Consider the following 24,768-nt stretch of genomic DNA (forward strand, 5'->3'; position numbering starts at 1 on the left):
AACGATATCAATAACAGCAGATGCTTGATCTTCAGATCTTTTTGGATCAGGAGTATAGGCCACACAAGTATAATTACCAGCTTCCTCAGCTTTAATGTTAGCAATTGTCAGAACCTTCGCTTCTTCAAGCCATTGAATTCTGTTATTGTACTCTATGTCGGATTTATTCTTTTTCCATTTGTATCTCAACTCTGTCTCAAGAGACGGGTCAGCCTTGGCCTTGCAACTCAGGTCAACACGAGTTCCCTCTTGTACTTCTTTGTTTCTTGGACGAACCGTAATTATTGTCCTCTCTGAAAACCAATAGTGAAGTGCAATAATGAAGTAATACGGTACAAAGGGTGGAAAAATTCAAGGGGAACACTAGCCATGGGTTTTAAGCGGCTGGAGCTTAATCTGGGTTTCTATGGCATGAAGCACATAAGAATATTGCTTCTCTGGCCCTTTCAGAAGGGATGCTAGTCTATCGCTGGGTAAGCCTTAGTTTAGCAGTACCCATTTATACACCTGAGTCAAGAGAGACAAAGTGGAGAAGAAGTACCTGTCTAAGGAAACACCGCAACGGCAAAACTTGAAACCAGACCCATAACGGTTGATTTCCACTGACCGGTCTTTGGCTACGCAGGTAAATTTTAATCACGTAAATAAAATAGAAGCAACACAAAAAGCGCTGAGCTTAAACGAGAAGTTGAGCGAGGGTCAACTTTTACGCTTACGAGCGACCTTTTATGCACTGCCTCTGTTTTATTTGCGAACGTAAATTTTACACACGTACACACGTAAAAATTACGCAACACTGGAAATCAAACCAAAGTCCGAAGGTTGAACTTTCCGTATCTGTTTTGCCGTGGAATAGAGTGAGAGCTCTGGGTAAACAACAAACCTTATACACGATACCCGCCATCTTTACACGCGCTTAAAGAATAACGGGATACAGGCGATGTAACGTGGTTTCTCAGGGGCCAAAATCTTCCGACCCAAAAAATAGCGTCGATTTTGTTTATTCTAGACAACAGAAAATGGCAAATATTTCTCCAAAAGAGGAAAAAGACAAATTAAGAGTGCCAATGATCAATGCTACTTTTTGGATGCAGTAGCGACCGTAGGCGGGTATCATGAATAAGGTCTACAAGCTAAAAATTTCTAAGTCGTCCTCGTACTCGATTTCGCTCTCGTGGTCAAACTAAATCTCACTAACGTAAGATATAGATGAAATTCTCACCAAGAACTGTAGCTGTTGCTGTTTCCGTCGCGTTACCCAAGGAGTTTTCTGCATAACATTTGTATGATCCCTTGTCTCGATTCTCGTCAACTTTGTCAATTATCAATGTGCTGAATTCCCCATGCTCTATTCTGTAAGGTGGTGATGACGTCAGTAGAGTGGTTCCTTTATACCATTTATATTCACTTGGCCGTGGAGCTGCTTCTGGATTACACGTCAGCCTCCCTTCAGTGCCGTTAAACAAGTAGAATGGACCAAATCCGGTCTCAAAAGATGGTGCCATTGCTGCAAAGAGAAACGTTTCGTGTGTAAGGCATTATACCCAAACATGCACGTAAGAAGAATTGACGTATTGAAAGTTGGTTCGGTGACGAATCCTGATTTGTTTTGTATACCAGCAAAGCTAGAGAGAATGAGTTAAGAGAGCGAGTTCCTGTGGCTCATGATAAGTATTTGAGATCTATTTTAAGTTCGCGCGCGTGCTGTGGAGGGCAAGTGGGTCACTGATTGGCTGATATCACGTACGTAAAATTATCGTATTTTATGTGTGTCCAAATACGATTTTACTTTGCGTCCAAATTTCTAGTAACTCATAGTAGATCATATTACAAAAGTGCATTTTTAATTCTTAGTCCATTAGCGTGGACATTAAATTGTGAAGTGACTCGAGTCTGTTGGTCGTTTTAACGTGAACATTATCGGGAAAATCTCTTGTCTTAGAAGCAATCGGAGGATTCCTGACAGCAGTGAATTGTTTATAAAATTTTCACAGTGAAAATGGCAAGCTTTTTTATCAAAAATTGCTTCATCTCAAAATAAAGAAAAAGTCCACTTTTGTAATAGGGGACGAGTTTAAATTGTAAACGCAATTTTCCAAGTGCTTACCTCGAACTCTTACAGCTGTATAGGAAACGATTATTCCATGTGGATTCTCAGCCACACATTGATAAACTCCACTATCTTGTTGAGAACTCACATTCTGAAAATCCAGCTTGTTGCCATTCGGTCTCACATGTGCACTATAGAATGCAACTTGATTAGTGACTGGACATAACTCAACCCGCAACTGACTATTTTCGAATTCCCATAATACAATCTGTTCGGCCCCTACCTCTCTCCCCCCCCCCCCCCCCCTCCCCACCTCTTCCAATGCTCTTGGGAATATCCATTTTTAGTGAAACCAGGCAACAGTTGAGTGTATTATGGGAGATTCGAAAATAGAGTAGTAACAGATGAAGAGTTTCCAATCAGCTCAGCGTTACCATACCCCTAAGAATTGTTTAACTTCTTACTATATTCAGGATTAAATAAAGTGAAGATCCTCGCAGTTAAAGTCACAACTTATGCGGTTGCGAAATTTAGGCTTGCTCGAAATCGGTACAGAAAATGCCTTTGAAGGCCACTAGAGTTCTTTTCAAGTACTTGATCTCAAGGCGTTAGTTTGTGTATGCCACCTTTGAACCCTTCACTCAGGGAAGCCCTAAAAGCATCCCTCGCAGACATTCTTAGGCCTTCGTCACGCAATCATTCCTCCCGTGACGAACTATAGGTTAAAAAGTAGCCTGCGTAGCAGGCGCTTGGAAGTAGTGGGTGAAAGAGAGAACGGGCGCGCGCGAGGGAGACACCCTCGCGTGTCTCCTTCTCGCGCTCCTGTTGTTTCTTGTGCCCACTACTTCCAAGCGCCTGCTACGCAGGCTAGCTAAAAAGAGGTTAACTCGGCCATCTGCTGTTAAATAATTATGCATTTTCCCTTTTCGTTTAACAATCAGTTTCTTTAAACTCGTATTTCGCTACAATTTATAGTATTCATGCAAAAGCAGAGAGCATTTATTGCAAAATTTAACGAAGAAAAATATCTTTTTTCCTACAGTCATAAGCTTCCAGTGAACGCCGACGGCTTACAACTACTCAAATTAAGTGTCGTGCTATTGTTTTCTTTTGTTTTTGTTCATGTTTTTTTCAATCCAGAGTAGGAACGCGAAAATGTTTATTCCTAAAGATAAGCGTTAAAAAATAGAATGTGGCCCCCTAAGTTTACCTGTCACGAAGTGTATAGTGAGAGAAAAAGAAAGAAAAATTACGTTGATTTTGTGAGGTTCCTCCCATTTTTGTACCAGATAAAAGATGGCGAAGGATCTGCAAATACATCGCACGTTAAACTGCCATTGCCGTTAACATCAATTGTTAAAAGTTCTGGCGGAGGCTCTGCCGTCCACTTTGGGGGAACTGAAAACAAAATCAATCAAATGATCGGTTAATAATTGTGTACAAAAATGATGTAGCTAACAAAAACCTTTCTTCCAAAAGTGTGCTTCTAAGACGGAAATGCCCTTAATAACAATTACCTCTACAACTCCGTCTCTATAATAATCTATGCAAGTAAGTATCGCCTAGTGTCAGGGAAGCCGAATTCCGCAATAAAGGAAATTTTTGCTTGTGGAATCCGGAATCTTGGAAAATTTGCTTGTAGAATCCGCAATTCTGTGCTTTGGAACTCGGAATTCAGCTCAAACAATCCTAAATCCCGCTAGAGACTGGAATTCAGAAACCAAGTTTCTCTGATAAAGAATTCCGAATCCAGTACCAATCTTGCGATAATTCGATCATTTGAGGGGGTGAATGGAAACGCCCTAAGGCCATTTACCTTTCACTTTAAGTTGCATATCATAGACTGTCTGATTTCCAACATTCTGAGAATTTTCTGCTTCACAGCGGTATTTGGTTTGATCATGTATTTTGTGTTTTACAGATATAATGTTAAGCAATCTTCCATGGAAAGCATCGGCAATCTCAAACTTGTCCTTTTCATTCACAAGGTTTTCCCATTTTCCATCTGTGTTAATTTTCCAGGTTATTTTTGGCTCAGGTCTGGAAGTTAAAAAAATAGCAGCCAGACGTTGTCAGTAAAACAACAAATAGCAAGTGCTCACTAAGAAATGTATTTTTATCGCTATCAGGATGGGCTCCTGTCGCTATGTTTTTCCTACCAAAGTAACAACCTTTTTTTCACCCTAGAAAAATTGTGATCTCCTACCTGAAAACTCGCCCCATGTAAAGGAATTCCGGCCAGTCTTGGATTCTGGATTCCACGCCGTGGATTCTGGATTCCAGGTACTTAATTCCAGTGTTGGATTCCGACTTGGATTTCGGATTCTAATCGTTAGTGAGATTCTAGGTTCCTCGAACTGAATCCCAGATTCCAAAGTCCAGGATTCGGGATTCCACAAGCAACAATTTCCCAGATTCCAGAATCCCAATTCCCTTACATGGGGCGGTGAAAACGTTCTTTACTGCTATTCGTTTAAAAGGCCCAGCGCACAGCTCAAAACAGGATTAGAAATGGGGGGCGGGGTGGGGGCAAGCCGTTCAAAACGGATGCTATGAACTGCTGAACGGTTCAAGAAAATTATTCAACAAACGATAAAACTCAATGGCTGAACGCTGGGCTAAATAATTTCTTTAAGCGAGCTAGCAGCTAGGTTTCACAATTAATACACTCAGTTGGTTTGAAAGCGTTTTGGCATTCCATTTTTGTCGCCAGCACTCCGTAACCTTTGGTTATTACTATTATTATTATTATTATTATTATTATTATCGCCATCGTCATCGTCATCTTATTATTAAAATTGATATTGGTCCATTGAACTCATGTTCCAACTTACCTTCCGGCTGCAAGACAATAGAAAGTTTTATTTTTTCCCTCCAAAGCCTCTTCTTTAGCAGCAGACATAAATTCCAACTTCCACGAAGGCGCTCTTGGTGTCTCTGGATCTTTTTTATCTTAGACAAAATACAAAATACTGTTAAAACATTTGATTTACCAGCTTTTCTGGACACAGGCCTATCGGGAAGGAATGTGCTTGAACGGGACTCAGGTCCCATGTGAGGTGCCATCCCCACCCAATCACACAACCCGTAAAGGTTGGCCACACCACCGGGGTCTACGACCCGTACTCTTTTCGAAGAGTGATGTGGGATCTTTCACGCCCCACAAGAACAAATCAGTGAAAGTGCTGTGAGACGGGACGTACGGTTTTTCGTCCTTATCCGAGAAGACTAGAAAGTCTAAACATTTGCAGATGTCATTACAAAGGCAGCACTTCGGGCTTCAGTTTGGTCGAAAAATAAGGAGGCCCCCTGAGTGTGTGGTCCGGCCGGGGTTTGAACCCGCGACCTCCCGTTCGGCAGACCGGAGCACTCCCAACTGAGCTAACCAGGCCTTGCTTAGGCTTTGTACACACCATACCGGATAGTTTTTGCTTCCGGAAAGGGCTTCTGTGCGCACATAAGAACGGTGATTCCGGCGTGCTTTCTGTAACAGAGCGAAGCTGCGCCGTGCCGACCTCTAAAGTGGAGCATCACATGTCACATATCGGATAGGTTTACACACTATACTGGATGGCTTTTAGTGTCAGCACGAAAAGCCGACGGGATTCAGAGGCAGATCCAGCCCTCCAGATAGCAAGAAGGCGCAAATATCTATATAAATATATTCAAATGCGCCATAGGGAAAAAACAAAAACAAAACAAAACAAAACAATAATACTACTAATAATAAAAATTAAGAATAATTATGATAATAAAAATGATAAAATAAGATGATAATATAGATATGAAATAGAAAAACTAACGGCTAAAAGTTAAAAAGATAAAATCTGTTAGCAAAATCTTAAAAATTATAAGCTGAAAATTATTTATAATCAAGTAAGCTAGAAATACAATCTTATTATCTAAGTGGTACGTACAAAATGCTTTTTTAAAAAGACGAGTCTTCAACTTTCTCTTAAAAGTGTCAATTGAAATGGATTCCCTAATAAATCTTGGCACAGCATTCCATTACTTAGGTGCAGCAAACAGAAAGGCCCGTTAACCGAGAGTTGCCTTGGGCTTTCACAGCGGTCAAACGAGTGAAATTTGCAAAAGTTAAGCGAAATACTTCAAAGTTAAGGTTGCTACTTTTACTATCGAAAGTTTAGGATATTACTAACATCCTATTAGTTTACTAAACTTTTTAAAAGTTTACTAAAAAAGTTCTAAGAGATTGAAAACCGATGCTGACGTTATTATCGGCGCCATTTTTAAACATGATTCTCTTTTAGCGCGAAGCGTTTTCAGCGAAAAAAGCTCAAAATTTTGAGAAAAATGGAAAGATAGTTATGTTGAGTAACTGATTTATACATCTTTGCCCATTTTTCTCTAACTGGTAAATGAAATCCCACCAATAAAAAACAAAAATAACGATTTAGACGTTTGACCGCGGTGGTACCGAGAGTTGCCTTGGGCTTAACCTTCGGATAACTAAGTAGGGTACTGTCGCTAGAACTTCTTACACACTATACTGGATGGTTTTTAGTGTCGGCTCGAAAAGCCGACGGGATTCAGTCGCGGATCCAGCCCTCCAGATAGGAAGGGGGACGGTCAAAAAATAAGGGGGGCGGAGGGCCCCCCTGGATCTGCCCCTGGGATTGAATTACATTTTGTGCCCCTTGTTACGTTTTTCACCACATCTTTGCCTAGTCTCTGAACGGCGTCTGTCTAGGCCTTCTCGCCGTCAATGCATTACGGTGACTTAACCGAGACTAACGGTCGGGAAAACTCGCTCGAACCACGTGACCCGAAACGCGTAGGGACCGGCACAAGCAGCGGCGCTATTAGTGTCCTTCTCAGAGAGGTGTCCGTCTTATTAAGATACAAATAAAGGGAGAATACAAATCCAGGGACTTCCTGTAGGTGTCCGTTTTACGAAGGTTTGCGTTAAGAGAGACTTTACTGTAATGTGGCCGAGGGATTGAAAGTAATATGGACACCACACCAAAGCCACCGAAATCAGAAGGAGAGTTAGTACAGGCTCTAAAGAAAGGCGACACACATTACTAGCTACAAGTCTTGTTGACTTCCTTCACTGTTAAGAGAAAACAAAGAATTCACCTGGATTTTTCTTTTTTAACTTTAAAAGACCAGATTCGTCAAATCTGTTAGCTCCAGAAATCTTACAACTGATTCCTTGATTAACATATCCCTCCAAATCTGTAAAGTCGTCCTCAGTCACAAACATTATGAATAGATGACCTGACTGTGTGATGGCTCGTCGTTCGTTCCTCTTGAACTGTATATCTGAACCGGCGCTTTTCCCCACCCACGAGTAGCTGACACCATAACTGGGAGCGTGCTGAGGACACGCATAACTAAATTCGTCCCCAAGGTCAACACTCTGCTCCACCTGTTTAGGTTCCGTATCGTTAAATTCCCCTACAACTGTATAAGGAAACAAGAATATTACAAAATTGTCATGGTTGTGCTTAGTAAAGCTCCTTAACTCCCCCCCCCCCCCCCCCCCACAGGCTCCTCACCAAGCATCTCCACCATCCACCATTACTTTGAGGGTCTCAACGGGGTGGTAGCTTTGCCCGGGGGGTGACTCCCATATGAAAGGGGCGGGGATGCTCGTCGTCTCGCTTAGGGGTGTAAATTTCATGATCAGATTTTGGTCTCGCTTAGGGTGTTCTGGGCAAAATACTATTATATTAAGTCGTAAAGGTCTCTTTTAGGGTTACACTCGAAGAAATATTAAAAATTATATATTTTCAATTCGTAATAATTTCCTCGATTCATGTAATTGATCAAAGTTTAAAATGATCGCTTTTAGGGGTCAAAAAATGTTGGGCCATGCGCAGATTGCTCTCCTTTACGGGTTTAATTCAAAATTTCCAACGAGCATCCCCGCCCCTTTCAAACGGGAGTCCTACCGGTTAGCTTTGCCGGTTGACGGTTAAAATTTTCCAATTTTGACGGTTGACATTTACGTTTTAGGGGTTTTGACGGCTGACGGTTAACCCCATTCAGACCATCTTACTTTACCTAAAATTGCTTCAGGCTACCGTAATGAAAAAAGTTGTAATGCCCGCGGGGGTAACAGTGTTACTTTGTTTTTATTTTGTTTTGCTGTTGTTGTTGTTGTTGTTGTTTTGCTTGTTGCTTTCTTGCTTTGCCCGTATTTTGTCTTCCGTTTACTGTTGACTACGTAGGGGGCAGTGCTCACAAAATCTAAGACGTTTGATCTGTGATCGGATCTGCTGAGCCTTAGTGCAATCCTGCCTCCTTAGCTGGTAATTCTTGGAACCGTTTTGATTGTCATCATCACTTCACAATGTTGTATTTATTCATGCGATAAAGTAAACTTACTGTCACGCTTGTCACTCAAGGTTTGCCGTCGTTTTTCTCTGTCGTGCTTTTGCGTAAGTTCACCACTGGCTAAAGGACTACTAAGATCGAACACCGTTAACCAGCGCAACAAATTAAACATTCCGTAATAAAACCTAATGAATTTCACTCGTTTGATTAATTTTAAATGGGTTCGGCAATTGAACAAAGTCAACCTAGCCAATTTTTTTCATTGGTACAACGATTTCTCGCTCGCTGATTGGTCGAGAGCTATGGTCGATGAATGCTACGCGCGCTGTGATTGGTCGTTGTCCATGATCTGTTAGTGCACAAACGCACGGTTGACGTCACAGGAAACCTGGGTGTTTTCTTTGTTTTGTCCAACATGGCGCGCTTTTGGAAATGTGTTTGCGCGATTATTTCGTATTAAGAAAGTGAGTTCGCCTCGAAAAAAGGTTTAGTAGGAGCTGTTTGCAAGTAAGAAAAACAGACGACCTGGAAAATGTTTCAGTTCAGATTTTAAAAGTGCCCTAACCTGTAACAGCGACTTTTATCTTTCTGCTGAACGTCTCAATGCCCGTAGCATTGTCTCTTACAAAACACTGATAGTGCCCACTCTGCTCACTTTCTAGGTAACTTCCATATAAGGTTCCATCCTCACCAACGGTGAATTTATCACCGTTAGAAATAGTTATATTATCATTGTGCCTCCAAGTCCATTGTAAGTTATTTCCACTAGCACCACACGGCAATGTCAAGGCATTTTTCCTTCCAAACTTGACATCTTCAGGAGCTACTAAATCCTTGGTTAGAAAATTAAAAATTTTGGGTGGATCTGATTGCTGTTGACCTGCAATTTAAACATACAGAGTACAGTTGAACCTTGTTAAGCAACCATCCCCCGGGTATCGGTATTGATCTTATAGATAACAATTCACCGCATTATATTACGAAATTATGAAACTTTTTTATATTCCCATAATTTTCCTCTAAATTCATACACTACAACAGTCACAATTTGTGTGGAAGCCCTGTATCGATAACAACTTCATTGAATACACGACTTGTGTAATTACCATTTGTTAGTGTTGAGAAACAGGAAACTGAAAGAAAAAGAATAATCCACGACATCGTGAAGAATCAAACACACCTGCAAGCAAAAACATGAAAAATACCTCAATACAAACACAGTATGGAAGCAAAATAGTGAGGAAATTGTTATAAGCGAGATTTCGTAAGAACTGAAGAACTAAGGAAATTGTTATAAGCATGAAGGAATTTCGTAAGACTTGATAAAAGAAAGTCCTAAGATTTCCTACTTTAGCCAGACAACCATTCTTTTCTCGGTAGAAACGATATTGATGACTTCGTTTAGGTAAATTTTAAAAATTTTTTCGGATAAATAAAGTCGAGCAGTCTGAGGAAAATTTCCATGAATACAATTACGATACAGGTTTTAGGCATGTCACGATTGCGCTAAACATTTGCCAAAAAGTGCTCAAAACATGTCCAAAAAATGATCAAATAGCGCTCGAAGTTTTGAAAAAGTGAATGAAATTTCCAAATAGAGCTCGAAAGTTGCTCGTAGTTTTTAATTATTTCCTAGCAGATGTTTATAAATATTCTTAGTTTTTTCAATTAAACCTTTAACGCTCGATTTTCTAATAGGAGATTTGCATTTTTATGACAACATGTCAGGCGACAAGGTGGATTTATTCAAATTCATGATAATAGAATTGCTCGGCTCCCTGAAAACTTTTCGAAGACAAAATATTGCATTAACAAGTGGAAAATTGTAAAAATAAGTGCTTAAATGTTGCCCAAAGAGCGAAAAAATGCTCCAATTCTGCTCCAAAGTCAAGAAAGTGCTTAAGAGTGCTGGAAATGTAAAATAGTGCTCTAAATTCGAAAAATTGCCAAGAGCAATCGGGACATGCCTATTTGAAACTCTAATATCACACCATAAATGCCAAATATAACGTAACCGCTCAAATATTAATTGTCGATGGCCTTTCAACTTCGGTTTTGTTTTCCTTTCTTTTGGCTGAAAACTTTTAAGGCTTCAGATTGAGTTTGTTAGTTTATATATTTTATTCATTTTTCACGTTTTCACTTAATATTTATTTATTCATTTTTTTTTGTCAGATCACGCTGTAATTTTTATTTATATAGTAAGGAGACATTTCTCACACGTTGTGTCAGTACAATTTATATTTTGCAGTTAGTCACGATTTTCATATTTTAAATTCCAGTGATTCTCAATAGAGAGTTTAAGCATCACGTATGACTGCAAACGGCAAACGTCGGATTCAAGTTGAGAGATTCTCAAAATAACAGCTCAAAACAATTCTGACTTATGGACAAAAATTAGCGTGAAACTACTAATTTATGTGTTGAAATAATGAACAGTAAACGGCAAGAAGAAGGGGAAACTTGGTCACATGGTACAGATTCGCGTTTACCTCACTAGACGTAAACGTGATGCTTAACCTCTCTAATAATATATAGATTTAGCCAGGGCTAAAAGCGTAGCTCTAGATAATTAATTTATAATTTTAAATCAAACAATAAACTTGTAATCCACAAATCGGTGAACTGGGGAGATCCATATGACGTTTAAGGGTGGGGCTGGGTGACTTAAGAGAAAAAATAATTTGCAAACAGTGCAAGAATGGAGCAACATCTAAAATCTTAATAAATAGAAATCACCTTTTACCACAGTAGATTAGGCGTGGAAAACAAATTCTTCCCAAGCAAATTCACCTTTGTGCCCATGCCACCTATACCACCTTTATTTTATAATTTTATGCTATAAAGGCCGTGAAGACACGATAGTCCCCGATGGCAGCCAATTTACTCGTTATAACTTATCGGTGTCTCCCTGTCTACAGGAAAGGCCAAAATGAAAAATTAGGTAGAAATTTAGGTAGAAATTTTGTGTGGCTCGCAACAATTCTAGCTGGTAGTGCGTAAACCAGCCTTTTTACACCATCTCTGATGTAAACAGAACTATCAGGCGTTGTCTGTTTGTAGACCTCGGACAGAATTTTTGTCATTTTTGACCTATTTTAATTATAATTTTGCAGTTTTTTAACGGAATAATCTCACAAGACAAATTGAATTCATTCAGTATTCAGGACGATCGAAACACACGCTTCCCTTGCACAACAAATTAGTATGTGTAATCCAATTTAGGGAATAATTTCACTTGCGTTTTGTCCAAATCCTAATAATTTCCCTCGCCTGAAGGCCCGGGAAATTATTAGGATTTGGACAAAACGCAAGCGAAATTACTCCCTACTTTTACGAGTATACCATTTGATTACCTATTAATATCATAGGTGACGAATTACGTTAGCAATGTTGGATTTTTGACATGTTTATCCTGGATCCGTATCGATCGAGAACTCCACTCTCTCAAATGTTTAGACCTTAAATTTGGCTCATAAAGTTCAGAATTTTTCAGACTTTTCCGGCAAAATACCTGTTAGAATCCTACTTTATATTCTCTTGTGTATTCAGGTTTTCTAAAGCGTCTTTTTGTGCCCTGACATCTTCATTCACGGCATTTTAAAACTTCGTCGCCATCTTGACACTGAGACGTACGGAAGGGTTGCCATGGCAATTTTGTAATTTCACATGTGAAATTGCAAATTAACGCTAAAATTTCACGCCAAAATTAAGGAGTAATTCGTCACCTATGATATTATAAAAACAACAGCATCATAAAACGGTTTTATATAGAGAATTCACCATTAGACGTGACTGTTCCTACTCCAAACAAAATTAAATTTTTTTAGAAAATTGGGTGGAAATGAGTGCTTTTTTGGCCACAATATTTCTGGGGGGGGGGGGGGGGGGAGTGGAGGAGGGGGGTGACGACGAATGAACCCAAAGCCAATCAAAACATTGTCATAAGAAACAAAGTCCTACGCAAAAATTACTTGGAAGAGTTTTTTCACACAGTCCCAAGTTCTTTTGTTTTCCGTCCATTGTAGTAGTAGTTGTAGTGTTAATTCGTAACTTGAAGTCGGCAGAAACTCAGGGGCACCCAACAAGAAATTTTGAAAAACAGTCCTAAAAAAACAACGAAGCATGAATAAAGCTTTCTGAAGCCACTTTAAATATTTTGGGAGAATGCTGGGAAAAATTTATCTGTCCCTCACTCCTAGCAAGACTATTGGAACTATTCCCAGCCAGAATGGTGCACCTACAACCGTACCTGCAACCTGACTTACTGGGAAGTTTCCCAGCAGACGTAGACATACATTGCTGGCCAGTTTGGGTGTCGTTATAGGGAAAAATTCTGTAACTGTTGACTATTACCGGCACCTTACAAACGACTTATTGACGGAATCAAGCAAAACTAACAACGAGAGAAGGACTGGACAACTGACAATTTGACAAACAATAGACGACTGTTTAACTGTGATTCACGATAGATGCCGGATCGAAACGCACCAATGACATTACGAGTGTTCATGTAGCCAATGACATCGCGGCTTAACTCACATAGGACCAATAACATCGCGACTTAATTGACCAATCAGGTCAATAACCAGAGTTTATACCATCAACTGACGTGATACAACTCACTTTGACTCTGAAGATGACTACCGCACAGGTTGTCGAAACGTCAGTCCAACAGCAACAGTCCTATTCAGGACTACTTTCACCTACTGTAAGTTTGCAATGGTATCATTTTCTAACTACGATCTAAATTCTTACTTAAAGCCTAAATATCCATTGGTTTTCCCGCGAATATAACAGTAGAGATGAAAACTTCATTTATATCTCGTCCGGTAAGTTGCGCAGTATTGTCACTGAAACTTGGGAAAAAGCCTGATTTTGCCGTACATCGCGTGAATCTCGAAAAGGTCATGTTAGCCATCAAAATCAATCATCAATAACAACAATAATAGTCAATAAAAATCAATAACAATTAATTGATTGATATGGAAAATGAGTAAAAATCAAAACCGCAGTCTTGAATGATTTTGATTTTCTTTGATTTCATTGATTTTAATTGAAAACTAAAATGTGCTTTCTCTTTGTTTTAAACACGTCACACTGCTTAGAAAATGAACCTAATTAAGTTTTCATGGTCCGATCTGCGATAACTGAATAAATTAAAAAAGTACAACAGAAACAACGGTACATACAACAATTTATTATCTTCCCGTATTGACAACAGGCAAAAACCGTAACTGAAATGTACTTTAAAGCATACGTGGTGCAGTCCTTAATGTTTAACTGAGCATGACGTTATACATGTCCTCGAGCCTGCCTTTAATGTTATTTAGTAAATTTATCGAATTCTTAGCTTAATATATCAGAAAAAATCTTTTAAAAGGGCACACATCAACGACATACAAACATGCTCAATGTGATAGGTAAAATTGTGGGGTCCACGAGAAAAACACAGTCAATGAAAATCAATAACGTTTAGACGCATCGGTGAGTGATTATCGATTTTTATTGATTGGCTAAACCAATCAATATCACTCAATAGATTTTTATTGATTTTAATTGATAATATTGATTAAAATCAATTTTTGATTTTCACTGATTGGTATCGACCTGAAGTAAAAGGACGCGACTTAGGTAAGACTTACCGTCAAGCTCGTACGCATTACTTTTTTCGGAGGACGTCTCTCATTTGTCCCGGTTTAAACGGCCCTTTTTTCTAAGGAACCAGTTTCGTAGAACTAACTTGGAAAGTGCAGGAAGTGTTAAGACAGACCGATGAGGGTAAAAGATGGAATAAGTTTGCGCAATGTCATAATTATGCCAAATGTGATATTCAGTCACATCTAGAATGACTCACAACAAGAGCCATAATAGGACAGAGAGGGACACTCAGGGCGTTGGCCGGGATATCTTAATCCCAAAAAAGTTATTTTTAGAACTATGCGGACCATGCGAAAACAGTTTCCGGTAAACTGGTTGACTTCCGGAAGACTCGCTTTCACGATTTCAGGGCGCCAAAGCGAGGCGGCGTCAACAAATAAAAAAAATGGCGGCACAAGTGGAGGGATGATGTGAAGTTGATAAATTGGCCTTCTTCAACAAAGAACCTACCATAAAAACTGCTTAAAACTTCTACACAAATGGGTTCTTTACAAGCAACGGTAGAAATCGGTAAAAGCGACCGCGTGACCATCGTTTTTGTTTGAACAGCTGGAAAGAGGACAAGAAGCATTGCGGCCCGGATAAGCGTTGAAGACAAAATGCGCGGGTCCTACAAAGACGACCGTACAAGCAACCATGTGGACGTATTTTCTATTGAAAGAGGAAGGAAAAGAACGTATAAAGGTTTCCAGTATTTTTGTCACGGACGTGACCGGGAATCTTGTGGAACACACCTTTTCCTGCTTGAGTGATATTTTGTTCCGCACTTCACATTGGACAATTAGCAATTCTTTATTGAACACGAGGTTAATAGAAGCGGAGCTTAATGTTCCTAAATCAGTAAAGAAACCAAAAAGCTCAATTTGATTGACAGATCAAATCATGTGTGGAAATCGGTAAACAATAGGTTTCATCTTTACAGAATTTTCAAACATTGCAAATCAAATCGGAAACAATAGCCTATATGGGTTATATGGAATCGCCAGAAGTTTAAATTGTACTTTCAAGCCTAAGAAGAAAAGTAGAGCTTTGTTTTCATCTGTCGACTCGCCAAGTTAGAGGAAAAAGGTTTTTTGTGCAGCTAATTTGTGCTGTTCTTTGTAAGTGCAGACAATGGTGGCCCGGTTGCTAGAGGTAAGGAGCCGTTTCTCTGTAGTTTTCTCTGTCCTTTTTTAATTGAAATCTATAGCTTTCGTTAACATTTGCTTTCATTTTTTTTTTTCTCATGAGTCAGTTGAATTTGATTTCGGGGGAAAATTCGTCTTTAAAGGAAATGTTGAGTTCACCCAGCCCTTCTACTCGATTAAACTGTAATTGTCAACATTCCATCGAGCAAAAAATATTGAAACTTTGAGGTATTTTCATACCTTCAAAAGAGTTGACCCAAGGATTTTGCCGAATTCTGAAAGGTTCTTACTCTAAAAAAATTAGCAAAACAACGAGCTCACGAATTATTTACTCGCGAGGTTAAAACACTATCACTGAGTGTGTATCCTGAAACCGATTTTTGCTTGTAAAAACTTTATTTGTGTAAGGTTATTTGTGTTTTTCATGTTGCAAACGGTGTTGAAATAAATACGACAGTATGATAATCTAATCTGGAGTTTGTTTTACCAAGCCTCATATTTTCCTCATACACCTGTACGACCCTGTAATAATTAACCTTTACAGATCCTGCACCACAATGTATAGGTAAGATTTCCATACAACCCCAAACATTTGTTATGTGTGTTAAATAATATAAGCTTGCTGCATGCATAATAAATGTAGGGGTTTGGATGCACAGGACCTTTTGATGTTGTGTTTGCCACTTATTGATCCAGCAAGTTTTGTCTACTTTAGTAAGCACTCATGGTGTTAGGTGTCGGCTGCTGAATGTAGTCTTTTCTTTTTTTCTCTATAGAAAGCACTCAAGTGTTAAGAATATGAACTACTGCAATAAGTTCAAGCTGTGCATAGCTTCTTGTTTATAATTATGTCTTATTTCTTGTACCTCCCCTCCTCAGTGAAAGCCTAATTAACTCATTTTCTACATTGTATGGTATGCAGACCCCATATTAAGCAGACACCCTGTATTCAGCAGTCGAATAGCTCAAAATGTGGCAAAACGTTTCTTTCCACAATTTAAGAAAAACAAACCAGTATTTAGTGGATATCTCTAATAAGCAGAAAGCAGTAAAGTTTGTGTGGATGTCCCCCTAATTCTAAAAATTTTACAGGTTTTTTTTTATTTATAACAACCTTGTATGCATAAAAATAGGTGGTAAAAAGAAGGATGAATGAGGATGCAAAGAGAGAAGAACTGTGTCCTTATGCCAGGCTGGCTCCCTCCCTGAAGATATAATATAAAATACAACATGTAAAGGTTTTATAAAACTGGTACATCATTTTTATGTTGTGTGTCTTTTAGACTGTGAGCAGTCTCTCTTCCGCTTGAAAATCTGTAAGCGGGAGTATCTGAGCAGTGAAGTTGCGTGAGTTGCGAGGGTGCAAATTCGAATACGCTGCTCAAATACTCTCGCTTACACATTTCCAAGCAAAAGAGAGACTGCTTGCAGTCTATATGTCTTTCAGTGTCTGCAAACTTTTCTGTTGTTTTCTGACAGGTTGAATTGAAGGAACAATAATACTAGCAATCATGAATTCTCTTTTATCATGAATTCTCTTTTAAGATCTTTGCATGACCTTGCCACGGAATTGATACTGGGGAAAATAATGTACAAGTTTGACAAACAGTGCAAGTTCTATATTTTGGGGCAAGGGAGCACTTTTTTATTTATTTATTATTTTTTATACTTCTGTTAAACTACGTGGCTGCCAATGCATTTGGGATTTGAAATTTGAGGAATACTGGGAAGAGTGTGACCAACTGAGTGACACACACATTATTGTGAAAGGTTTGAACCCAGGAGTCATTTCAAAAGTATGTTGAGTTTGATCATCCGGGTGAACATCGTCACTGTCAACAATAACAGTCCTATTTAGGACGACGTTCACCTGGATGATCAGCTCAACCAACACATGTTATTGTACACACTACATTAATATTAATTTGTCTCCTTCTAGATGCTTTCCTCTACATTGCCTCTTTCAAGCCATGGCATGAATAGATGCAATTGATTCAGTCACACACTATGTTTTATTGCTCCAGAATGTTTCTCTCAATGCAACCCTGGCATGCAGGTGCATAATTTGATTAACTCACCAATGAAAGAAACTTGACCTAATTAAGAGGTCAAGGTGTGACCAAAGGTTTTATTTTAATGTGATACTGCCATTTTTAACTTAAACCCTTCCTCAATGAAGGTCATATTCTCAAATACTGATCATCTTAACTGATAATAACAGCCTCAATTTCCTGTGATGTCTTAGTGGTTGCATGAGGCCTGATCAATCATAATGTGCAGGCCAGCAACATGTGAAAGATTGGGGTGTCATGATGGATGCCTTAAAAGCAAAAGATCACACAAACTTGCTCTGCCTGCAGACTCAGCTTTAAGATTATCAGAAATGCAACATTAGTATCAATAAAGTCAATGTTTAAACATGTTGAAATGCAAAAAGGTGCTCACTTTACTATTGTCTGTATTATACTTCTGATTGGTTTAGGCAGCAAAATTCAAGAAAAATTTGCAAAGCAGCATGTATATGAATCCTTATAACAAAATCTTATGAGTCTGAATAAAACAGATATCCCATGCATGTCCGGAACATAAAATTAATGTAAAGTTTTCTTCAGTTGGCTATAATGTTTGCAGCTCTAATGATTGGTTGAAACCTTTTAACACAAAGAAAATACCCCTTAAAATGGGTATGGATACATTTATTTTTGAAAACATTGTTTTTTCTGAAAATACGGTTAGAAACTTTTCAAACATACTGAGCTATTCATCTGCTTAACATAGGATGTAACTTTTAATATGGGGTCTGCTTAAATATACAGGTTTTGCCATACACTATTATAAGTTTGTATTTTTTTCTGTGTGGGAGGGGGTAAAAAAAATAAGACACAACTCAGTAAGAAGCTATAAACAGCTTGAACTTATTGCAGTAGTTTTTATTCTTAAACTTTTGAGCGCTTTCTATGACGAAAAAAAGAAAAGACTACATTCAGCAGCTGACACCTAAAAACATGAGTGCTTACTAAAATAGAGAAAACTTGCTAGATCAATAAGTGGCAAACACAACATCAAAAGGTCCTGTGCATCCACGAATGCCTGAACTTTGAATTATGCTGTGGTATGATTTGCATTCAAACCCCTACATTTATTATACATACAGCAAGCTTACATTAATTATTTAACGCACATAATGAATGCTTGGGGTTGTATGGAAATCTTACCTACACATTGTGGTGCAGGATCTGTAAAAGTTAATTATTACAGGTGTATGAGGAAAATATTAGGCTTGGTAAAACCACATAAAGTAAATAAACGCCACATGAGATTATCATACTGTCGTATTTATTTCAACATGAAAAAACACAAATAACCTTACCCAGAAGCATTGCGACAGAGTTATACGCTTCGGGGTTATATGCTTCTGCCTTACACAAATAAAGCTTTTACAAGCAAAAATCGTTTTCAGAATTCAGTGATCTTTGTGGTGTTTTAGCCTCTCGAGTAAAAAATGAGATAGCTCGGTGTTTTGCTAATCTTTTTCAGAGTAAGAACCTTTCAGAATTCGCTAGGGTCCATTTTTTTTTTTGAAGGTAAGGAAGACTTCAAAGTATTCAAGAACGTTTTCCGATTAACTTTACTGAGCAGTATTTTTCGCTCGATGGAATGTTGACAATTACAAATTGAATAGAAGAGGTGGTATCTGTGTAGACCCTGTGTAAACTCAACATTTCCTTCAAAGGCGAATTTTTCCCAGAAATCAAATTCAGCTTGTGACAAAAAAAATTAAAAGCAAATCTTTACGAAATTTCGAGATTTCAATGTCAAGAAAACTACAGAGAAACGGCACCTTACCTCGAGCAACCGGGCCACCATTGTCTGCACTTATTAAAGAACAACACAAATTTGCTGCTTCCCTAACTTGGCGAGTCGACAGATGAAAACAAAGCTCTTCTTTTCTTCACAGGCTGGGAAGCAGAATTTAAAGTTCTGGCTATTCTATATAACCCATTATTAGGCCATTGTTTGCGAAAGGATTTTTAACTGCCATTTGATTTGCAATGTTTGAAAATTCTGTAAAGATCAAACTTTTGCACATACCGATTTTCACACATGAATTGATCCGTCAAAACCGTCAATCACATTGAACTTAAATGGTCTCCTTAATGATTTTTAATCTTGCTGAATAGTGGCTTTAGGAATATTAACCTCGCCGCGAATATTCCGCTTCTATTCACCTCGTGTTCAAGAATAATTGTTAATTGTCCAATGTGAAGTACGGTACCAAATATCAGTCAAGGCAGGGAAAGGTGTTTTCCACTTGATTCCTGGTCATGTCCTTGAGAAAAATACTGGAAACCTTTATACGTTTTTTTCCTTCCTCTTTCAACAGAAAATACGTCCACACGGTCGCTTGTACGGTCGTCTTTGTAGGACCCGCGCGTTTTGTGTAAAACGCAATGCTACTTGTCCTCTTTCCAGCTGTTCCAACAAAAACGATGGTCCACGCGGTCGCTTTAACTGTATTTCTACCGTTTCTTATAAAGGATCCGTTTGTGTAGAAGTTTTAACTATTTTCTATGGTAGGTTCTTCGTTGAAGAAGGACAATTTATCAAGTACACACCCTCCGCATTGTCCCTCCACTTTAGCAGCCATTTTTTTCATTTATTGACCCCGCCTCGCTTTGGCGCGCTGAATCTTCCGGAAGTCAACCAGTTTACCGGAAACTGTTTCCGCATGGTCCGCATAGTTCTAAAAATAACTTTTTTGGGATTAAGATATCCCAAAGGCGTGACTGGGAGTGTCCCTCTCTGTCCTATTATGGCTCTTGCTCACAAATATAGGCAGTGAAGCGTGCCAGTAGTGGTGTCTGCTTTTCAGTGGCTTTTCGGTCTCTTTTCAGTAAGAACTAATTGAGGACTAAGTTAAATGTGGCTTATAAATAAAATGCGCGGTTAATTTACGCCGAAAGCTCACACCCGCTTCGTTCATTTCTCATCTAAGATTCTGGAAAAGATTTCTATATTTAGCGGAATCCATCTCTAAAACGTTTTCGATTTTCCCGCGAAATCCAGAATTTTTTTTAGAGGGGATGACCAAAACACTAGGGATTTGGGCATCCCGAGAGGGTACCGGGGGATGTCCAAAACGCTGCAGTAATATGAGAAGGGGATGCCCAAAATGCTAGGGATTTGGGAATGGGGATGCCCAAAACGGTGTGACACCGCCGCCATCTTTTTCAAACTCGTTTCCAGTGCCTTTCGTCCCTTTTCTTGCGCATTTGTGTCATGTATGCGTCACGGCGAAAAGAATAAAGCCTGACGGGAAGTTTTTTACGCCTTTTCGTGAAAAGGCCGATGGCCATTCCGTCAATATAAATGCAACCTAGCTTTCATGGCCCGGTGATTCTGTATGAACGTATGAACAGCGTACTCTCGAAAGAGGATGGCTTGAAAAAAGTTCAATCCATTTGTCTAGAACAGGAAACTTTTCCGGTTGGAAAAATAACTTCTCATGCTTGGTATTTTGGTACCTGGTTGGGGTTTTTGCCCCCGCAGGGATTTCGCCCAGAAGGCGAAATCCCGAGGAGGCACACTAGTTACTCGCGCGTATTTTATGGAAAGTATTTACAGTTGAAATATACCGTCATACAGTCAATATAGAAAAAAATCTCGATTTGCTTGAACAGGCGCCGCGAGGAATCGGCACGTAATGATGACGTTTCTATTGTTTGCGCCCGCAAGTACAAAATGGTTAGGATGACCTAAAACACAAAAAATCCCGAAGGGACCGCTTACAATAGGTACATCTTGTGACATCAATTGTGCAGTCATATTTCGATTCTCTTTTGTGTTACGTGTTATCAGTGACATTCCGGGGAGCAGTTGTTATGAAAGTTATTCTCTATTTTCCAATTGCCCATAATACACTCTGTTTGCCCCCCAAATTCTGCATAAACCATTGTTTTTAAATGCTCCTGGGAGTATTGCATTTTCCCAAGAGCATTTTAAGACAATAAGTTATGCAAAATTTGGGGGGCAAACAGAGTGTATTATGGGCAATTCGAAAATAGTCAATGGGCCAAAAGACTCTCTTTAAGCGCAGATGAAGTTATAAGGCGCGTATAGCAGTGTATCATTTTAAAACCAACACAGGTTGAAAAAAGGCGTTTCCGTTTCCGTTTTTGTAACGGTTACCTCACGGAAACCTGAATATCCGTAGACGGAATTGTAACTAACCGTTGCGGGAAACACGTGTATCCGTCATGTTTCAGTTTCTGCGGAGGCGCTTAAACGCATCCCTTATACTCGCGTTTCCGTCAGGTTTACTCTTGCGGAAACGCTAACTGCCGTCATGTTTCCGCAGCTCGTAAATTCAGAGGATACTCAATTATCCGTTAAGTTCCCGGAAGAATGAATGCGGAAACTCAGTTTGATCGGTTTACTTTCTGCAGCCTTCATGTTCACCCAGATTCCACTTTCGGTGGATTATTCACTAGATTTCCTAAATGTGTTAACTTTACTTAACCATCCAGTTTCGAATCCTATGTTCATTCTATCCGGTATATAAAAAGTGGACGTTTGTGAGACAACCCTGGACCGTTTCATGCATCCAAAATGACCCATTTTCGCTGATACACACAAATCAAGCAGAGTCATATTTAGGTGCATTTTTGGGATTAAAGATTTTATTAAAATAATTCTCTCTCCATTTTCATATAATATGTACATATGTATATTAAATATTTTCACAATAAAAAAGAGACTCCTTACAATGTATTCCTATTTTCTACAGTTTTTATATCCAAAACTGTAACTTTTCCATTTAAATAGGCCACTTCCGAGTTCTAAAAACCCTCACTTTCAAAATGAGGCTAGGTGCGCAACCTTTCTTGTGAAAATGAGTTTTATTTGCATGAGAATGAAGAAAGATTTCCATATAAAACGCTGAGCATCTACCCTCGTTTTGAAACAGAGGCCCGGGGGAACTCGGAAATGGCCAATTAAATAATCCTTTTAGAACTGACAAAATTCAAAATTTTTTCCTTGAAATGATTAAATTAACATAATAATTATACAGTCTATTAAACCTCTTCTTATGGACACTTCTTTAATATGGACAGTTCCTTTGGTCCCAGAAATGCCAACAATCATACATTCCCTACCTCTATAATACGGACATCTCTGTAAAGCGGACACTTGGTTCTGTCCCTTTGGTTTCCGTATTAAAGATTTTGACTGTATAATAATTAATTAACTAACATTATTATAAGTAACGTGCATTTCCATTCCAAAATAACTCCAAGAAGTAGTTCACAGCAAAATTATTACATAATTTAATAAGAACAATATTACAAATAAAAGTCTTACTTCTGCATAAAATCTCATTAGGGAATCTAAACTGCTGCCCTAATTCATATTAGCGAGTACCAGTACTTGGTGGATCATCCCCAAAAATTATTGTTAAAGCCTATACAAACTGCTGAGAGGCTATTATTGGGGAGTATCAGACTGATGCTACAAAGACGACAGTGATGCAAACAAAACTAGCCATATAGGCTTTATATACAAATGTATAAGCCAACATCTCTACACGTGTCTCACTTTTTGTTGCTACTCTGCTGTAACTGCATGGACACAACTTAGACCTGGTGGCATACAAAGTAGTCTACCAGAATTTGCCTACATTTGAGTTTGAATAATAATCACGAACTGTGCACTTTTAACAAGCGCCTCACTTTCACAATGCATCTATCTTACACTCCCTGTTTTATAGTTTTAGGATAATCCATTGACTATCCTGTAATTTCAGCAATTTTAATGAACACAGTCGAGTAAAGATTGTCTTAAAGAATAAAACTCTTATCACCTTTCCAATAAGATTGTGCAATTTAGAGTTGATCATCACAGGGTCATCCTGACTAAAGAAGGCCGATAATGCATTAGGGACTTTAAGCAAATTGCTACAGTGACCTCTACTATGGTGGTCGTGGATGCAGAGTCCTGAAGAGAGAATGTCACTGTTGACCATCAAATTTCAACTTTATGCAAGTGGCACCCAAAAGTCACACAGGGCTTCTCGCTCTTTTGGTTTCGTTGTTAGTAAAACGCAGGGAAGAGTGATTGACTGCCCAGTGAACTAGAAGTGTCAAATACTTTCTTGACTAAGAGAAAAACAATATGATAGGTTTTAAACCAGTGAAAAATAGGGGAAAAGTAGAATTTTATACTCATGTAGAGCGACTATGCCATCTCATTTTGTGCTTCGGCTAAAGGTCATTTTCTGGACATAATGTGCACAGCATCATTTTTGGACCTTTTATTCCCAGTTGCCATAGTAGCGATCACTGTAGCAATTTGTTACTTTGGCGGTGTTATTGGCATACTGCCCATGAAGGGCAGTTATTTGGTACTGGTCTGTCTGACAAGTATTTATCAACCTCTCTGGTTATTTCCCTGGCTGTTCTTTTTTTTTGCCTCTTTGACATGTGAGCCTCACTAAAGGCGTCAAGAACAGCATTGATGTTTCTTAACTTTGACCTCTCTGAGCATAGTGGCCTGATGTACCTGGGTGGTGGATCGCTGGCCCCCTCTTCATTGTCTTCACTCTCCTCCAAAGACATAAATTGGATAGCATTGTGTACGTCTAATAAAGCCTTTATTTTGGCTTTGTCATTTGGAGAAAGTTGTGCCTTGTCCAACACGTCTGTGCGATTCCTCAATTTCTGAACACCAAAAATACTTATTTAGTCACAGTGGCATGACTAGTGTGATAAACACTTGATTAACATTTACTTTGTTCTTCAGCAACAGTTTAGTCTGGCAAAATAGTGACTCTGACTATTTTGAATCTTCAGATTTGGTTCTTGCTCTCTGCTCTGAGCAATTTACACTACAATCAAACCCCTCAAATAAATGGCAAGGACACTGTTAACATTAAAAATGTCAAAGGGGGTAGGGTGTGGCACTCGTGCATTCTATAACAATCATAAATTATGTATGCAATAGACAAACATGCAAAATATGTGTTGTGTTCTTAAAAAATGAAAGAGCCTTGTGCCCTTAACCTGAAAGATCCAGGTACCCAGGATGAATGTTTTTGAACAAACTAAGACTTCCTTGTCACCCAGGAGCAACAATAATGCAACAGGGGCCACCAGGCACTGCCAAAGCACAGTTCTGTTACAGGACAGGCTAAATAAATCACTCAGTGGATGACGTAACCTACACAGTAGAAATATTTGCACTGCAAGCATTAACAAAATAATGTACATGTATTTTACCTACCTTTTTAGCTCTCAAATTGGCATCTTGTCCGAATTCTGTGTTCTTCAAGTTTTCCATTTTGCCACCTTACCACATCTGCGCGAGTACTTCCCTGACTTCAGTACTGAAAAATGGCCCCTAGCAAAAGGAAAGCATGTTAAATGTGCAGGTCTGTAGAAAAGGAATTAAGAGTGCTTCTTGGTGTTGCTAAAAGTATTGTTGGTTTGCTCCTGTTTTTGGTGTGGGTATTATTTAGTGGCTTTTCAATCTATTGTATTCATGTCATTAGGGGATTGCACCTGTTGGCAACACCAAGAAACTACAGTGGAACCCCATTAATATGGTCATCAATGGGCCAAAAAAGTTTTG

General features: G+C 38.9%; 2 protein-coding genes across 2 annotated transcripts in view; both read right to left on the minus strand.

The window, feature by feature from the left end:
• Positions 1-24,768, minus strand: part of LOC140923372 (fibronectin type III domain-containing protein-like) — a 33,537-nt gene that overhangs the window by 5,672 nt on the left and 3,097 nt on the right. The window contains exons 2-10 of the mRNA XM_073373463.1: positions 9,460-9,533; positions 8,919-9,233; positions 7,151-7,477; positions 4,885-5,002; positions 3,867-4,090; positions 3,304-3,448; positions 2,108-2,241; positions 1,223-1,507; positions 1-293 (exon numbers count right to left, since the gene is read on the minus strand). The exon at positions 1-293 is cut by the window's left edge and continues 4 nt beyond it. Coding sequence (XP_073229564.1) covers positions 1-293; positions 1,223-1,507; positions 2,108-2,241; positions 3,304-3,448; positions 3,867-4,090; positions 4,885-5,002; positions 7,151-7,477; positions 8,919-9,233; positions 9,460-9,514 — 1,896 coding nt within the window. The 5' untranslated portion in view covers positions 9,515-9,533. The remainder of the gene's footprint in view (positions 294-1,222; positions 1,508-2,107; positions 2,242-3,303; positions 3,449-3,866; positions 4,091-4,884; positions 5,003-7,150; positions 7,478-8,918; positions 9,234-9,459; positions 9,534-24,768) is intronic.
• LOC140923413 (uncharacterized) lies at positions 21,794-24,539 on the minus strand. Its single transcript, XM_073373508.1, has 2 exons — positions 24,421-24,539; positions 21,794-23,858 (listed from the first exon to the last, which is right to left on the minus strand). The coding sequence occupies exons 1-2, from the start codon at positions 24,475-24,477 to the stop codon at positions 23,508-23,510; spliced, it is 408 nt and encodes a 135-aa protein (XP_073229609.1). The 5' UTR covers positions 24,478-24,539; the 3' UTR covers positions 21,794-23,507.

Source organism: Porites lutea, chromosome 13, assembly GCF_958299795.1.
Source record: "Porites lutea chromosome 13, jaPorLute2.1, whole genome shotgun sequence".
NCBI classification, from domain to species: domain Eukaryota; kingdom Metazoa; phylum Cnidaria; class Anthozoa; order Scleractinia; family Poritidae; genus Porites; species Porites lutea.

Bases quoted from the DNA above. Each gene is read 5' to 3' on its own strand.
- LOC140923413 (XM_073373508.1), bottom strand. From the start codon at position 24,477: ATGGAAAACTTGAAGAACACAGAATTCGGACAAGATGCCAATTTGAGA. The intron at 23,859-24,420 runs GTAGGTAAAATA...TTTGGTGTTCAG, and splicing joins CCAATTTGAGAGCTAAAAAG to AAATTGAGGAATCGCACAGA.